We start from the raw sequence: 18,732 nt of genomic DNA on the forward strand, positions 1-18,732 counted from the left end.
TAAGAGACTATCCACTGATACTTCAGGTTTGGTGGGTCGCGTTGGAAAGGAGTTGACTCTGTCGGACTCTCAGAACGCAAGGTCTCTACAATTGTCGTCCGTTTTCTCAGTCAGGTGAGAGGTTTACACACTATAACTTTTAGGTTCTTATATCTATGACAGCTGTCGTGTGTTCATGTGTGAACATGATCTACTAAATTAAAGCTACTTTTCCATGAGGAAGTTGTGTACTTGAGTATGAAATATGTTAAAAGTCAGCTATATTACCAGATGCTGTTACAGCTTTATTTTCCGTGCTAGGCAGTATGTGGTGTATTGATAACAGGTAAACATGTATGACAAGTTTAGAACATTCATTTTGGACACGTATAGCTAGGTTTGTATGGGCGTTTTGCGTATATTGCAGGTATTTGTACTTATCGTCATACACATACGGTTACTGGTATCAAGATGTGAGATTTTCTTCAGGATGAGTAGAGTTGATTTTGACAAATGAGAGATTTTATCCATAACGTAACAAAGTAGTATATCTAATACATTGATGAAGGTTAGACATCCAGGTAGTAAGATACGCCTAAAATAGTCACTCAAGCAACTGGATAAAATTTTTAAACAGTCAAACAGTCACTGACGAAAGACAGCGGATGCTGTCTGAAACGTATGACTGTTTCAAAATTCTATCCAGTTGCTTGTTGCTTGAGTAAACTATTTTTGGCGTAGTATATCTAATACTGCGAAAAAATCATTACATAAATTGGAGATAGACCTTCCCACGGCCTTTGACCCCTGTGCCTCCAGCAAATAGATAATTGAATGATTTGGGATGCCCCTGCAATCATCCAATTTTCGCGAGTGATTAACCAAAGGTGCTTGACCTTACTCTCCAAGCAGAGGTTGGTAGAGAGAAGATTGTGACAGTTTTTATCATATGCCCCGTTTTCTGTCAGAGATTGCGGACAAAAACGGGGCATATGATAAAAGCTGTCACAATCTTCTCTCCACCAACCTCTGAGTTGTTGACCTATTTTCGCGGTACCTCAAGAGAACTTGTAATCTGTGATTGGAGAAAGACATCAGGAAGAGGTTCGTAATTGAATTGTCACGTGGGGCTACGAACGTTAGCCACATTAGCTGTTTAGACTTGTAGGTATGGGTTAAGTAGTCAACGGTTGTTCAATGTCGACACAGGTAATGTACCACACAGGTAATGCACCACGGCCCAATAATATTTGTATAACGCAAATATTACAAATCGCTGAGGTACCATTCCCGATCCCGGTAAATCGTGCTGTACGATATACACAGTATTGATACACCCCATCTGATCCAACGTTGCTTCACTGGCTACATCATTCTACGAGGTCGATTTTGAGTTCAGCGCAGACCACACTAGTTATCCCATCAACATTAATAATGCAACACACACCAGATATATACAAAAGTAATTCAATAACGGTTCTCTGTATTGAACCAATTAAAAAAGCGCGTTGATATTTGTGCGGATTTCCCGCATTCTCAGGCGAGATCTGTTGTCCTGGTTAATCAATAGAATACATGAACGGGTCACGGAAGGGCTATTGATAGATCCCGAAGACGTGCGGTCACGACAGCTGTCACAGGTTTATTTCAGTAACACAATGTATAAAACTGTGTCAAAAGCCACGACCGGACTATTTCATAAGAAATGTAAGATGGGGACCACGTCGACTAACATAGCATCCTGACTGAGCATTGACATCCATACATTGTAACAAGGTTTGGCCACGAAAATGGCATTCGTTCAATTCGTAATGAAAGCTATAGATCCGTGTTGATCTAGTATTATTTCTGTCGCTATATTGCTGGGAATTTCGAGCGTTAAGTTCCCATGTCATGCGAAACCAACCTGACAAATCTTATTACCTAACGTCGGGGCGGGCCACTTATGATACGTTATGCATCCACAGTCTACTTCACCCCATGCCCCCGCAGATTTAAAAGTACAGAAGTTAAAGATAATTTGCTCTAGCTCGAGCTCCCTTTTATTGGCGACCTCAAGGATTACAGATATTTATTGAAAGCCCTAAAATGATAGATATTTTTTCAATCAACCACAGCCATGAATAGCTAGATTTTGTTTTAAATCCATCGACACATACTTTTTATTTACATTGATATTTTAATTAGAAAAGATTTAGAGCTAATACATTTGTATCATCGTCAATGTCAATGCTCTCTCGTCCGGATGCGATTTTTATGGGTTATTAAAAAAGAAACAAAACAAAAGTGATGAAAACAAAGAAAACAATTTCTGCAGTATTAAAGATATCACATGTGTTTTATCCTTTGTTGGAGTTGGTGAACTGGTTTGTGGAATTACGCGACTGCGACATGCTCTTCCATCACGAGCTAACGATCTTTTTGATCGCGCCCATTCAATTAATCATCATCACCCACTGAGTGAAACGTACCGTCCCCTGGGGGCCTTTCTGACTTTTCCACCCTGGCACATGTCAATAACTTTCTGTAGACATCAGCACCGTGCGCGCCTCTCCGATTCACCCTCCACTCACTGCACAGTCATGGACAGGACGTGTCACCAGTCTACAGCTGCCCACCTGTCTGTACAGCATACCAGGCAGCACCTGCTTACAGCTGCACGAGGAGTGAAAAGGAGGAAAACAACATGGCAGGTGACAGCCGCGGTTTTCTTCCTACTGTGGGGAGTGCTGGGCGTGGTTGTCGCTCTCCAAAACGCATTTGACGGAGGAAGTATCGCGAGGACCGTGTACACAGCGACAGGTGCGTACATCTAGAAATCGAAGTCCGCCATTTTACAGTATGAAACGGTGTTTAGTAGTGTTTTAGTCTAAACCATGGGGTAGGTTGTTGTTGTGAACACCCTGGCATGAACCCCGCGTGATTTCTAAAGGAGCTGAAACATGAGTATGCAACATGCGTTTCTGCGTCACATGCAGTCATTAGATGCCTAATCCAATTGTGTTCTCAAGCAAAAGCTTATCAAAAGCTCACAGTGCGTTAGTTAGGGGGGAGTCCTAAGAAAAAAGGGACTTGTCGTTCATGTGACATTCATGTGATGTGACATTGTGGGGATCTGTAATGATGCATGCGATCGGAACATCAGAAAAGTTCCGATATTGACTGTACAAGCAATCTACATACGTCATGACTCGGATTGGAATCCGATGAATCGATTGGATGATTGCCTCATCTGGTATGAAATATTGTTACGGATTCTTAATCCGCATACAGACGGAATTCTGGGCGCATTTGGAGGAATCCAATCACCCCAGGTTCGGAAATCAATGTCTGATGCCGTTGTTCTTGGTCAATTACATTGCTGTTTCTCTAGCATGTTGTTTAGTGAATACAGAAGGCTGGGAATACATGTAAAGACCGACTCTTTTGCTTCAGCCACATTTCTGGGGCAACCAAACGATTGAGTGTGTGATTGATGAGGAACCTTAATTAATAAGTGCCCGATGAAAAATTGTGTGATTTCATCATGAAGTAAATAAAGCCGACTCTTTTCCCAAAAAAGTCCAGTGAAGGGTTAGGTTGGGTACATGCACATCCAATCGTCCATGATAGGTATTTTCTGTAGTGATGTAAATTTATACTTATCATGATCATGATATGGAGGGGGTTAACGTTTGGACCAATTTAAAAGTATCAGAGCATATACGTATTTCGCAAGAAAACAAATAACATTTTTATTTAACCTCAAAAGTACCAGAGCATATACTTATTTAGCAAGAAAACAAATAACGTTTCCATCAGACCTCAAAAGTACCAGAGCATATACTTATTTAGCAAGAAAAGAAATGACATTTTCATTAAATATTTCAGTGCCAGCTACAGAAAACCAAGTATTCGATGCTGTCATCAACGGTAACGGCAGTGCCGCGGGAGGGAACTGCTCTCCCCCGGCCATCAGCCGCTTCCCTGCCGACGTCTTCACCCAGGGGCAGCGGCGTCAGGGTGCCGTCATTCTACACGTCATCGCCACGTTATACATGTTCCAGGTAGGGGGTTAAGATATATATTCTTACAGTCGCGTATTCGAGTAAAATTGCATAAAGGATGCATGACGTTAAGGAGCGTATGACAGAGGAAAAGGGCCGTCATTACCACCCGAACAGAGGGCAAAGTGACAAGGGATTTGGTACTGTCGCAATATTAGTATATTCACTATCTTTTGACAATGATGGATAACGTTTTCTCATATGTACGGCCATTCTATTATATAAAACAAATTGGCCGCATTTTCTAACCATTATTAAAGACATCTACACTAATGGTGGTTGCCATCTTCCAGGCGCTGGCCATTATTTGTGACGACTACTTCGTACCCGCGCTGGAAAGGATCAGTGAAGGTGCGTACATCTTACGTCATAGGCAAATGTGCCATTTGTATGGTTTAGAATATCAATGAGAACGGGAATTCCTACCCCTTCTGTAAGTGTATCACCAGATATATTAACACGTTGCAACTTTTTCTTAGTTCATGTCCCTGACCAACCCGCATCATTCCAGGAGTGCGCTCAAGCTGGTGTGTTACGCCTGAGGGCGGTTATACCGGCTATACAACACAGATACAGGCAATCGGTTGTTGTTAAACTTGAGCCAATAGTTTCCCTACATCATAATTTGAACCTACAAACTACCCCAAAGTTCCATAGTCCTTATTTCCAATCACCAGCACTGCGTCTCCAGCCGGATGTGGCCGGTGCCACATTCATGGCGGCCGGAAGTTCGGCTCCCGAGCTCTTCACGTCCATCTTCGGCGTCTTCATCAGCCGAGACGACATAGGAGTGGGAACTATCGTCGGGTCGGCCGTCTTCAACCTGCTCTTCATCGTGGGTCTGTGTGGGCTGGTGGTGGGGACGGTAAGACCTGTAGTATATGCATGCCTGATGTTCAGTCAGTCGCCATTCTTTGCAGAATCTTGCCGCAAGGCCTAACATATGTTGACATGCAAAATCGATGCTTTTTAGGAATGTATAAAGTACAGAGTTTCCTTCTTTCCTTCTTCGATTTATCCGCTCCTAAACCTTCCTTGTCGACATGTCCTTGACAGGCTATCACCCTAACGCTGTGGCCCCTGCTGCGGGACTGCAGTGTCTACCTCATCAGTGTGGCGGCGCTCGTCATCGTTATGTACGACGAACAGGTCCACTGGTTGGTACATTCTATGGGGTTCTACTTGTATCACACGGGCTTCCATAGAATACTTAGAATGCATTTCGAGTGCGCCGAGTGCGCCGCTGTCGAAAATTTGAATACCAGACTTTTCTTCACTTCTGGTGCATTGAAATATTTGTTTTCTTGGGTGGGTATGATATAAATAGAATACAACACGGTGTATTATTCCGCATCACCCTCGGCCGTCCCGCGGGTCGGATCGCTCTCCGGCATGCGGGCGATTCTACCCGCGGTCGGGCTGGTACCTCGGGTGATATTAGAAACATGTTGGAAATCTTGTAAAAACACTCTATAACAGTTATATTGCCTTCTCACCACACACATGATTTGTATATTTTCCAATAGCTGCCTGAACTTAAAAGTGATCTACGACTACTTTTGCCACAATAGATATAATTTCGTCATTATTGCCATCAAATCTTTTAAGGTTCTTTTCACCACTACCAGTGCTGCTGCTGACTGTTATTCAAGAATAAGTAGTGGTTGCAGTAGTAGTTGTGAAAGGAACTCCGTCGTCAAAGAACATTCATAACTGACTAGTATGTGTGGTACGGTTCTAAGCGAATGACTGTCTGAACTTAAAAGTGATCTACGACTATTTCGTCATTATTGCCATAAAATCTTTTAAGGTTCTTTTTACTACTACCAGTGCTGCTGCTGACTGTTATTCAAAAACAAGTTAGAATCAGCAGTAGTAGTGGTTAAAGGAACTCCGTCGTCAAAGAATATTCTCAACGGACTAGCACGTCTGGTACGGTTCTAAGCGAACAAGCTCGCAGAAAGGTTGTGGCTACTGTCAGGATGATCCTGTCAGCAGTAGAAATTTTTGCACTGCAGACAGGATGATCCTGTCAGCAGCGGAAAAATCTGCACTGCTGTCAGGATCATCCTGTCTGCAGTGCAAAAATTTCTACTGCTGACAGGATCATCCTGTCTGCAGTGCAAAAATTTCTACTGCTGACAGGATCATCCTGACAGCAGTGCAGATTTTTCCGCTTTCCTGTCAGCAGTGCAAGAATATGTTTGCCTGTGACAGGAAAAAGTTTAAGCCAATCAGAGCTCGCAAAAAGATTGCCCGCGCAAAATGACTCAGCGAGGAACATGGAGGAACGTACCGGATATATGTACAGCAGTAAACTAGAAATGACTCGTAATGATAGAGCACAATCACACCTGTCTGATAAAGTCATGGGATTTATTGAACAATTGGCATTAGGATCCAGTGGGAGGGGGGTGGATTCCTTCTATTAAAAGTGCGTTTCTCAAGCTGTCGATTCGACGGATTCAAAAATTTCAGCATAAAAAAGAGTCAGTTGTGATAACGAAATGGCTGTTACTTGTACGTTGTACGTTAATTAGTAGTTCAGCTCAATTGATAGAGGGCTAGCTCGGATGGGAGTATCAGTACTGGAGCATGTCAGAAATTTGGCACCTAGCATCGATGACATTTGAGATAAAACATGACTATAATCACGATCCGAAATATGCCCTATAAATAGGTTAAGCCTAGCTGAAATTATGAAATCATGCGTTCGCCGGATCCGATCGGATCGCGCTGTTATCACCTGGTAGGTCCTTAGATACGCTGTGATGATGGCCGACATCGTGAAACACCTTTTACCTGCTGTTACCGTAGCAATTACATATGCTAGCTTCTGACTGGTTGCAAAAATGCATCGAAAAAAAGGATGATCCTGTCAGCAGTAGAATTTTTTGCACTGCTGACAGGATCGTGCAAATTTTTGTACTGCTGACAGGATCGTCCTGCCATTAGCCTTAGGCCTCCATAAATGCGCTAATATGTTGGTTAAGCCCTCCTCTCACTGGACCCGCGGCACGCTTTTTTGTCGTAAACCGGATCTGTGTTACCCTTGACTTTAGTGGGAATATCATTCAAAACGTACAACTATGGCCAAAAAGATAACAAAACACATGAAGCTTAAAAAGATTCATTTTTGTAGATGAAATTCGTTGCATGCTTTGTCAATTCGATCGGCCGCAGCGACGCCGTCAGCGTGCCGCGGGTCCAGTGAGAGGGGGGCTTTAGACAGCATAATATCCAACGTGTTTCATAATTGTGTACTTACAGGTACGAGGCGTGTATCCTGGTGTGTCTGTACTTTCTGTACGTGCTGCTGATGTACTTCAACCGCCGACTGAGCTCAGGATTCGTCCGACGGTTCCCTGCAGCAAATGTTGACCTCCAAAACCAGCAATCGGGGCAATACGAGAAAACTCCGCTGATAACAACAGGTAACGGTTTAAATAGTCTATCAAGATACACATGAAGTAGATCTTCTACTTTCTGCGATTGTTGAGACTCTCAAACTCTTATAAGTACGTTCTCATCGTCTTCTCGCTCATTCAAGTATGTTTCTTCCGACGATTCTATTTCGTAGGTAACGTTTTACCTCTGGTGGCCTTTGGGCTTAAGCTAGGCGATGACCTTAAGTGTGCAAAATTTAAAAAAAAAAAAAAAATCTATTTGCACAAAGAGCGCTGAAAAGCCTGGGTACAATCCTCCGTTTTACGGCTGGCTCAATCTTTTCGACGGCGCGACAAAGCGAAACGATTGAGCCCGGCAGCGGTAACAAAGGAGGACGGTACCCAGGTTAACGTTGAATTCCAACATTCTCGTCAAACGTCAGAGGAAAAAAGCAAATTTTGTGATACTTCCGACGAATTCAAAGTAGCGCATACATTTGTGATCACTAGCCTCTACCAGGCTCCGCGAGATGGCTGGGAAAATAGTAGAAATCGGCAAATAAAGGGAGTTAGCTACGGAGAGAGTTAGCTACGGAGAGAGGGTCCAGATTGGACCCTCTCTCCGTAGCTAACTCCCGGTTTATTTGCCGATTCCTACTATTTTCCCAGCCATCTCGCGGAGCCTGTTAGAGGCTATGTGATCACATGTCTTGTAGCTATAATTCTCGGAGCAATGACAGGGTCCCAAAGAACTTGTAAGGCCAGCATGTCCGGCCCTAGCAACCACCTGACTATCTAACTGTCTTTTCCTGTGCAATATTCCTCTGGCTTTTGGAAGGTTTTGCGTTAGAAAAGGCTTCAGGAGAAGGAGATGCAGCGACAGATGACGAAATCTGGTCCTCTGACATCCTGAACGACCGTCTATCAAAGTTCTCCGCCAAAGGACAAACTCAACAGGAACGTAAGACACTCTCTGGTACGCACGGATCCCCCGTGTTATGCTAGGGTCACATTTCCAAACCGGGGCCCGGCCGGGCAGTTTGTGCACGCGAAAATTTCCCGCAAACAGCCCGACAGGGCCCCGGTTTGGACATGTGACCCTATTATTAGCATGATCTCTGTTTTAGTTTGCACTGTCAGTGCGTTTAATGGTAGTTGCACGTTGGCTAGGCACAGCAGGAATCATTCCTAGAACGTCCATGTACATACATGCATGAGCATGTTGTCCTGAGGTGGCACAATCTAGGCGGCGCTGTAAATGACGATACACATTGTGGTTTTGGTACATTTTCTTCTTCATTGTAGTACATTTGATTGTTCCAGACAATGCCACAGAAGGGCGGTTCCTGGAGACGCCGCCAGATGGCGCAGTCACAACCCATTCGGATGAAACTGTCCAGGTAGCCGATGAACCGGACTCTCCGTTCTCAGTACCGTCCGGGCTCTGGAGGAGAGTATTATGGGTTTTCGGGCTGCCTCTAACCGTGCTGCTAGCGGGGACCGTGCCTGACTGCCGCCGGGACAGGTGGAAAAGATGGTATCCTGTCAGCTTCATCATGTCAGTCGCCTGGATAGGAGCCTTCACATACATCCTGGTCTGGATGGTCACTGTCATTGGTAGGTTCTTCTAGTACCAATGACTCGTTTATAAAACCTGAATTATCTAGTTAGGAGTCTAATCAAAGAACAGAACTTCAAACTTTGGTTTCGAATCCCTCTTGAATATGGTCATATATTCTTTAACAGGGAAGGTCCTTGGAAGAAGAAAAAACCTTTGAAGGCGAATTAAGTGTCAGGATAAACTAAGTAAGAGAACAGACCAAGCAGTTGACTTATCGCTAGATAACAGTTACTGAAGTTCATCGATGTATCAGTTGACTATAACTTAAGGACCAACCATCAGTATATAAAATACCGTGGCACTAAAATGCAGTGAAATTAACATGCTAGAACATACCTACATTTCCACGACTGTGTACACTTCATCTATAATTCCTTCTGCAGGTTTCACAGTCGGCGTCCCGGACACAGTGATGGGTCTGACGTTAATCGCCATAGGAACGAGCGTGCCTGACGCCATGTCTAGTGTCCTGGTGTCAAAGGAAGGTGCGTAGAACACTTGATTCACATAGATCGGCCATTTCTTGGGTTTCGACTATATTTCTAAGTTTAAGATGTAGTCATGACTTGTCTGCGTATGCATTTTTTTGTAAACTCTGACAAACTCTACAGTTGCTCTTTTATTAATGATGAACGACTAGCAGCCAAAACCTATACCCCTATATAATAAATAACTTCTATGATGTTATTTTCATATTCTATCGGTTATTTCAACTGTACCCCTGGCAACATCTGTGCATCTGACATATTTTGCAGGAGAGGGAGACATGGCGGTGTCGAACGCAGTCGGCAGTAACGTGTTTGACATCCTGGTGGGCCTGGGCGTGCCGTGGTTCGTCAGAACGGCGGTCGTTCAGACAAACAGGTGAAGTGCAGCAAGTCAAACCAAGGAGGTTTTATATATCTATATAAAACCTCCTTGGTCAAACGTAAACTTCCGCAAGTCTCGTTCTGTTTACCCGCGGAAGGATTAGATAACTAAATCTAGAACAAGTGACACAAAACAAATTCGTTCCCAAGGTTAATCAAGGTTTTTTCTGTGTCTGACTTCGACCTCTGCTCAAACCTAGGCCATGGTTATCCCTGCCAAGAGTTTTTTAAAACAACGTTTTCGGGTTGATTTGCTGTTTTTCTCACAGAATGCTTGTAACGGAAAATATGAATTGATTTGATGATTTTCTTCCTGTGGGTTGGTTTTTGCTCAAGGAACAAGTGGTTGGATTTTAAAGTATCATTTTCAAGTCAGTAGAATTGTCACAGCAGTTTCCTTTCCAGCTTCAAATTACGAGCATGTAGATTATTCCGCAGAGATGGCCAGTGTTTTTCAGAGACAACGTAGCTTTTCCACAGGGACAGACTTTCAAATTATCCGGTTACTCCCTAAATTTGCGGTGCGATTTTAATCACGAATGCCCTGTGAGATATTCTGTACTGCAGCGATGGGAGAGTGCCAAATCCCCACTAGATACAGATCAATCTCTTTTTCATTTTACCCTAACAAACTACATGCACTTCGTCAGGAAGCCGGTGCCAGCTGTATATCGGATCTGCAGAATGGGCGGTGGCCCGTAAAGTCCCCTGAATCTGTGTTATACGACCTTTTTGGGTCAGTGAAGAGACAGTAACCTCCGTGCGGAGAAATACAAGTCCCCGATGCGTACCCTGATTATTGCGCTGGGGTGACGTATAGCTGGACTACGCTGTCTGGATGCATTAGTGTTATTAGTTAGGCTTCAAACGGATCGATAACATAAAGGCGCTGTCGCGGCGCGGGGTCAGAGATCCAGCCGGTTCAGTGAGCGGCTGACAGATATTTATGACGATATCAATATCGCTCTCTGTAGAGTATCAATATGTTACTTGTGCCGGACAGTGTGATTGATATAGATCTAGCTGTCACAATTCAGGGGCTGCCTTCTGAATTCGTCGTCACACTGTCACTGACGACCTTTGGGCGAATTTGGTGATCGCCGAATTTCAAAATCACAAAATATACGAGCATATGTTTCACCTGAAAATCTACTGTCACTTTGTACTAGGTGACCTGCGAACATTAGCCGATCCTAAAAATCGCCCAGTAAGCGAGAGGACACAGGTCGAAATGCTGCCGAAAAAATGACATTAAGAGCTCGCAGGTCGGGCGAGCTATTTTCCTACTGTGTGCTTTTGTATCATGAAGCGTTTTCGCTACCATTGACTTCTGCAAAACGTAAATACTAACTAACTAACAAATGCTCCATCGTTCCTCCCCAACAGCGTGGTGTCCATCCAAAGCGGCGGTCTGGTGTACTCAGCTGTCACGCTGCTGTCCACCGTGCTGGTCCTGCTGTTCACCATGTGGCTGAACCGCTGGCGGCTGGACAGGAAGCTGGGCGTGATCTGCGGCTGTCTGTACGCTCTCTTCATCACCCTGGCCACGCTGTACGAACTCAACGTCTTCGGAGACTTCAACCCGCCCACCTGTCCGGGAAGTTAGACACTGATGATCGAACTGAGAAAGTGATCGTATGACTATGATTATGGAAAATAGTAAAATCATGTCATTGCCATGGTATCAATGATTTTTGTCGATTCCTGACTCAAAGTGCCTTGTATTGTACTGTAAGTGTAAGCAGACGTCAATTTCGGTTGCGTCGATAGGAATAGAACCGAAAAGTTTGTTAGACGATTTCACGGTTTGTGTTGAATGGCAATAGGTAACCCTGGAGTGTCGGAAACTTGAAACATGTTTTTGGGTGAAGTTAAAAGAAAAAAAGACGAAAGATGGTAACCTTGAACTCGGCTAGGGCTACTAGAACAGGGCGTGGCCTCCATGGCAACCCCGGGCCCGGGACCCAGACAGTCGTCACGGGCGGGTGCATTAGCCGATGGGGACAGGACGAAGTGACAGTGACAAAATACGTGCTATGACAGGGACAAGGGACATCATAGTCTCTACGCAGACTCCATGGGCTTCCATTGACTGAGTCTGGTAACTCATCAACGTGGTTTCCGGTAGGCGGACCGGACATACACGAACATGTCGGGCTGTCCGGAATCTCCGGATCGGCTCAGCAGTCTTCATTCGGTTAATCCATGTGTGTACATTGTGTGTCTGACACTGAATGCATGTATGCCACCGCATTAGTACTAGAAATGAATAGCGGATGCCAGAATTTATATTGCCGTGATTTTTCTTACTTCCAAAGTCCCAATGTTGGTGTCCGTTCGTTCGCCATCTTCTCTGAGAAAAAAATCATTTCCGGCAATATCACCTTATTCAAGCCATGGGTTATATCATTTACTGTCGAAGTTTGTCCAGCTTCAATGTCAACTGAATGAATCCTACACACAGACCGATATCGTTTTCATATGCTGCTGTCATGTCCAACTCCTATATCCGCTTATAATCACGTTTGTCAATATCTATATGAAACATACCAAAAGCGTAACCAAACTATTCATATACGACAATGCTAGTATTGTCATACCTATGTAGCTAGATTGAAAATGCTACAGGTTTGATACTTAGTTATCTGTGTATATAGAATAAAACCTAGAGAAAAATTCACCTGGGCGAAATTCAGGGCCTGCGGAAACTAGCTGAGAGATCACCGAAACGTTACCATTCGTTTGGGTCGTGTCACAAGAACGCTATTTCAATCAATCCTGATCAGATAGATAAAAATACGAAAATAGTCTATGGAAATTAATTGCATCCTATGGGTCCAGTAGGGATCTTATGCAAATAGTATCGGTGCCACCCTGCCACCCCTGTTGTTCAGTACAGTCCGCATGTATTGTTCCTCACCGTGTGATTGGTCAGACCGCATGCGTCTGTTGGAGTGCCCAGTTTTAATTAAACGAGAGGACGTCCCGGGGGCGTCTCTCTGCTGACAGCCCATTACGTACTTAGCAGTGGACGGGCCTTTCTGACAGCACGCCAACCTGGGAAGCCGTGAAGCCGAGGACGGAATACTGTTGGAAGCGCTACATGCCGGAGAAGATTTCCCAACACATCAGGACACTCCTTTCCGACAATGGCGCTGGTCTTTGTGCTGGTCGTCTGCAGTGCGGTCGTCTTGGAAACGTGGGGTAAGCTATTTTGATGTTTTCAGGCGGCGATGTTTCTCCTTTGTACTTTGTATCATTAGCTGATGTTCTACGTACTCAGACACGACCGCAAAAGTGGTGGTTTGGCAGGCCGAGACACCTGTGTTAACGAAAAATGATGGTGCGAATCATGAAACACGGCATCTTGGCTTTGACTGCATCTTTTGTGTCAGCCCCAACCTGACTGGCCTAGTCACCGAGACTCCCCGGGCGGATGTGGGGGCTGTCCGTGGGTTCAGTTCTTGTGAACTTGAACTCCTGATGTGATGGAATGTCAACTATCATGATCCCCTACCAGGGTTTCTGTCCATTTCTTTGGTACCGATACGCACGCGACCGTCTGCAGTAGCGCACAGATGAAGCGCGCTTTTGTATTTTGGAACAACGAAAGAAAATGGACGATCATATCTTTGTCATGCAAAGGATTGTATTAAACCACGACAGGAAAAAGAACCTTTGGCAACTACTGAAATAGGTTTCCTCGCTCTGAATGGGAAGGAAAGCGTATCCCAGACATTCTGACAGAAAGACACACCCAGGCTTCCAATGTTATTGACAACCGGCTATGTTCAGTAGCTAACATTGGTGACGAACCACAAAACTGAACAGATGGCCTGAACTAGCAGGAGAAGCTATTTAATCTCCCTTCGCTTTAGAGGCTTAGCATTTTAACAGCTCCATAACTCAAGGGATTGATGCTAGACTTCCCAGGTCAACCAGAGTAATGTACAGCACTGTCACGGCGAAATCCATCCTTCTCGGTGGGATACAGCGAACGATCGAAGCACACGGCGTAACAGCCAAGGTTATCAGGTTCAATTTTGTGGTGTCCAAGCCGCTACTTCAACTTGCATAACTGTTCACTCCTCACTTCTTGCAATCTGCCAAATTCCATCGCGAAGGGAAGGACAACGGGAGCAAGCGATCGAAAGCTATAGTTATATGATAGATATGTGATAAACAAGGGAGATCTGCAACAGGGCATCGCAGAGGATAAGAAAATGAAGCATGATGATAATTTCCCCGGAGTGTTGTGTGCATTCATAATTGTCTCCTGGCAATAAGCCCCGCTTATAAAGGTTCCCGTTTTACTAGATTTCTCCTGGCCACAAACTGACCACAAACAGGCGGTAAGGATGACGTTATCGGGATCATGAAGCACCACCGGTATCCGCACAGGGCTTATGAGAGGATTGGAGTCATGTCGAATCAAGAAAGTCACACAGTGCCAAACGATTTTCACTTAAAGGGAAGAACGGGACGGGAATAGTTCTGGACAAAAATAAATTAAAACGGACGACAAAGAAAGGTTAAAAAATACCAGAAATCATAGCCATGTCGCAGGTTCTGGGCAACAAGAATAGCCGAAGAAAACAACAATACGGATATTGGAGGGGCGGCTTTTGAATAGCGCATTGTCCATTTTGGCCTTTTGCAAAATCCATGACTGACAAAGAGTGTACGTACAATCGTCCTTGGTACAATGTACTGTTTCAAGTGTAAAAGAAACGATACTATCCATAAAGCTTAACATTTGGGAAAAATTTGATGTATGCCAAGGGAATGAAATCTGGGGGAAAGGTCCTCACCAGGATACGTTTGTTCAAGGAGGTTAAAATGTGTAGACACACCCTGCAGTTTCAATTAAAATTCACAGTCCCTGTAGTATCGTAATTAGACGGGTAAAAGGGTGTAGGACGAAGGGGTGTGTCTCCTGGGAGGCTGACGGTAACACCCACTTTAAGAATTGTCAATTAAAGCTTGTGTTATGCAAGAGACAATTTTCTCGGCTTATGTAATCCAGATCCGCACTAATCTCCAAGCAAATGCTAGGGAGAAAATTGAGAACTTTTCTGACCGGCCTGGTTTGCTGACACCAAGTCATTCAGATAAATGGCCACCCTATTCTACCTCGAGTCCTCTCCTCTGACCGATTCCATGAAGAATATGTCAGGCCGGCCAGTCAGAAAACGATTTTTCGTCCTAACATCTGCTTGGAGATTTCATCCGTACCACAACTCGCTACAGAGGCTTCGATTAGGGTCTTTCCGATATCTTTCCGACGTTGAGGGGAACAAATTCGTTACATAATAACAAGGACCGATCCATCCGCACATTACAACTGACATGGGGCCATGTAACAGGCCAGCACCGATAAGCACTTCGCACAATGCGTCATTAATCTTCAAGTAGATGTGTGGCTACGGCTGGACACCTCGATGATGTATGGTAAGCAAACAGCTTGAAATACGAATGCACTGGTCCTTGAAAGATGTGCGAGCGAAGCGAAAGCATCTGCTTGCAGGTCATACGTGAACACTCATGAGTCCGCGCTGGTGTTAAGTCCTGCCTTGGTCTCATACATGTACATGTATATATATACTCGAGTGAATTCTGCCACAAATTAAACGGAAAGGCTAGACGTTAACATCAAAACACAATGGTATAAACCGACTTTGGCAACAATTTAACCTACCGAATAGTACTTAGTATGAGAATCACATATTTATTTTATCCATGCTTTTCTTTTGTCTTATAGACTCTAATAGACTCCTGATAGACAATGTAATAAACATAAGCCTGGAGATCAAAACACATACATGTGTAAGATTCACGAAATTATCTCAACGTCCACTTTGACCGTTGACCCGCGCAGGTGCCCCCATCCCGATCCTGCAGAAATTCGAGTGGACGCCAGGGGTCATCACGTACGGGAATGACGACCGTACCGTGGAGGACGTGGACACGGCTGACGGCTGCGCGGTCCTCTGTCTGCAGGAGAGCACGTTCATCTGCAAGTCCTTCGACTTCAGGTGAGACCAAAGTAACATTTACAATTTCAAAATATTGTGGTCATGTGTCTCCCCAAGGACATTATATAGGAGTCCTTGGTCTCCCTTAGAAAACTATTGGGCATGTTTCGCGTTTCTAATATCATAACTCATACTATATTAACCGTTTCTCTTCTGTGACTTAATACTGGCTTGTTGTGCAATAGTCGCACATCTGCCATTCTAGCGTTCCTCTACTGGACTGTCCATCTGCGCAACTTCCCAGATTATAAGGATTATAAGATACAAGTACTGCGGCGCGCACGACTAATTCCACTAGGCTGCTTGCCAACGTTAGCCCTAAATTGCCTGCCGGTATCCCTGGAACGGTTCCAAGAAAAACTACATTAAGCTGACATGCCAGACTTTGGGTCTGGACTCTAAAAGCAGTCTTAAAGGTATAGCTTTGACTTAAGTGTTGTTGTTTCTTCGTCTTTGCAGGTCTAAGGAGAAAGTGTGCATGTTGAGTAAGGGGAACTCGTACACGGCCGGGGTGGGGCTGCGGCTGGCTGCTGGGGCGGACCTGTACGAAGTACTGCCTGGTAAGACACAGACCAATTACCCTTTAACTTTAAGACGTGAAATTGTTTTAAACTCTCAACGCACACAGTGTTGGATGCCTGGAACTGACCCAATGTCGTTGAATTACTGGAGCTAGCGTTCAGCCCCCATAAGGCAAACCCGCACCAACACACCAACCACCACCCCGCCAGACGCGTAGTCATATATACAGGAACAAAATATACATAGTGACTCCGTACAATCATCTAATTATTCACGTACATTCATTCATTATAAAACCAGGGTTTTCTCCATAGGTAGATCTACCAGAGCCGTGAATGCACTTAGTTTTTCTTTTCATTGTATACATACAAAGTTACAAAATGTGTGATGGAATGAGTTGAATGTCTGTCGCCAAACCCCTTTGGATTGCATGTTCCCTGGTCCGCATCTTCTTTACATCTATTCTATCACCAATACACAGATTACATCCCGACCGAAGTTCCCACCACAACTGCACGGCCCACCGCCGCTAAGCCCACGGACCCAACCACACCTGAAGGGCAGGGGAGGGACGACCCTAACGCCGGCGGGATGAAGGACCAGCCAAGCGCCGAGCCCATCTCGAAAAAACGCGGCGCTGACAAGGAGACAGATGACGACGAAGATATGGCCGACGGGAAGGTCACAAAAGCAAGACGGAAGGACCGCGAGGGTAGGAGGAAGAAGAAGAGAGGTCAAGAAAATGGCGAGGAGGGCAACGGCGGGAAAAACGGGAGACGCGGACGCAAGAGAGGCAGACAGGGTAGGCGCAATGGAGAGAGGAAGAAGAATAGAAGAGGCAAGGGCAGGAATGGGGGCAACGGGAAAAGAACACCCAAGAAAACGGACAATGAGGTAAACGTCAAGAGCACAAACGACGTCACCAAGATAAGCGTATCGACTCCAAGAACAACCGTTCCTCCAAGGCAGACGACTCCAGATCCAGAACCCTACCAGACCCCGTCTCCACTGGACAGCGACATTGAAGGTGGCGCCACCGTGGTCGCCATGACAACGCAGATAGTGCCGTCTGACGGTGACGTGTCAGAGACGCCGAACTCCTTGCAGGATGACGCTGACGACGATGTCCCGAATGTTGGGGAGGGAAACACTGCCACCGCTGACGCCGGCACAGGAGACGGTCCACAGGTAGACGGTAACAAGACGGAAGAAGAGCCCGTCGGGAAGCCAGAGCAAGGCCTGCCCTGAGTCTGTACCTATAGCCTGTGCTGGGATACGTGCAACTATACTTTTTCTACATAGACGTTGTGATTATGTAAAACGTTAAACATTTATGTTCATATACCTTCCAGTGGGAAAAATACAAGACTATCTTTGTGTGTTCCTTTTAAGAGCTTTTGAAATTGTTGAACAAGACTACGAGACTTTTTCTGTATCACTCCTTGGCTACTCTCGAAGACAAAATATCCCGCCTTTGCGACTTCATGAAGATCTAGTTGTTGAAGTGAGGAAAGTACCTCAGCAGATAAAACGTTACCAGTAAACGCTACAGAGAATTACTATTATGTAGCACATAAATTGTTCATGTCAAAGTTGCTGTTCTACCCTCTAATAAAGAGATGTTTCGGGTCATCTGAGTGTGTCTGTTTGGATGTCGACTTTTAATAATCCCTTCTTCTTGTGAAAGTTTTATATACGTACTTCATCATGACAGCATTGCAGATTGTCAGTATCTTTCTTTAAGTGACACCGGTTCTGAAGTGGGGTTTGAATCTTTACAACCTGTACATGGGACTATTCAATCAATTTATATTTGACAAATATGGAAACAAGGTGACCCAAATCCCTATTTGTCCTTGGGTGTAGCCTCTACCAGGATCCGTGGATGGCTGGAAAAATAGTAGAAATTGGCCATATGCTATATATGATATAGAGTGAATAGTATGCTAAGGGTGTCGGCTATGGAGAGAGGGTCCAATATGCATAGCACACTCCCTAGTAGAGGCTACTTAGGTGAACTATGTTTCACTTTATCAATACATGGCAACAGGGGGAGCTGTAACGTGATGTGACTGGATGGTAGTAGCCGTATAGTTGATCTACTGTTTCCTATTATTTGCTAAGTGGGAGACACAGGCCCAATCCTGGATTAGGACATCTTGGTTAGGGCTGGACCTGTCTTTCGGATGAGACGTAAAATGCGGTCATGGCCAAGTCTCCAAGCAGACCCAACTGTTGCAAAACCGTATCCAACTGGCAGAAATAAATTTTTAT

At 44.8% G+C, this 18,732-nt stretch overlaps 2 protein-coding genes across 4 annotated transcripts; both read left to right on the forward strand.

The window, feature by feature from the left end:
* The first annotated feature begins 2,349 nt into the window (after positions 1-2,349).
* On the forward strand, positions 2,350-11,699 carry LOC136433606 (sodium/potassium/calcium exchanger 5-like). 3 transcript variants are annotated; one of them, XM_066425984.1, is made up of 11 exons: positions 2,350-2,781; positions 3,850-4,025; positions 4,319-4,376; positions 4,703-4,890; positions 5,082-5,182; positions 7,296-7,459; positions 8,250-8,372; positions 8,735-9,028; positions 9,416-9,517; positions 9,788-9,896; positions 11,288-11,699. In XM_066425984.1, the coding sequence occupies exons 1-11, from the start codon at positions 2,490-2,492 to the stop codon at positions 11,505-11,507; spliced, it is 1,827 nt and encodes a 608-aa protein (XP_066282081.1). In that variant the 5' UTR covers positions 2,350-2,489; the 3' UTR covers positions 11,508-11,699. The 3 variants fall into 3 exon arrangements, with proteins under 3 accessions (XP_066282081.1, XP_066282080.1, XP_066282082.1); XM_066425983.1 differs by having other exon boundaries at positions 2,352-2,781; positions 8,250-8,387; XM_066425985.1 differs by lacking the exon at positions 8,250-8,372 and having other exon boundaries at positions 2,352-2,781.
* Positions 11,700-12,879: 1,180 nt separating this feature from the next.
* Positions 12,880-18,090, forward strand: LOC136433609 (transcription termination factor Rho-like). Its single transcript, XM_066425997.1, has 4 exons — positions 12,880-13,105; positions 15,780-15,936; positions 16,396-16,496; positions 16,940-18,090. The coding sequence occupies exons 1-4, from the start codon at positions 13,051-13,053 to the stop codon at positions 17,704-17,706; spliced, it is 1,080 nt and encodes a 359-aa protein (XP_066282094.1). The 5' UTR covers positions 12,880-13,050; the 3' UTR covers positions 17,707-18,090.
* The last annotated feature ends 642 nt before the right edge of the window (positions 18,091-18,732 follow it).

This window comes from Branchiostoma lanceolatum, chromosome 4 (assembly GCF_035083965.1).
Source record: "Branchiostoma lanceolatum isolate klBraLanc5 chromosome 4, klBraLanc5.hap2, whole genome shotgun sequence".
NCBI lineage: Eukaryota > Metazoa > Chordata > Leptocardii > Amphioxiformes > Branchiostomatidae > Branchiostoma > Branchiostoma lanceolatum.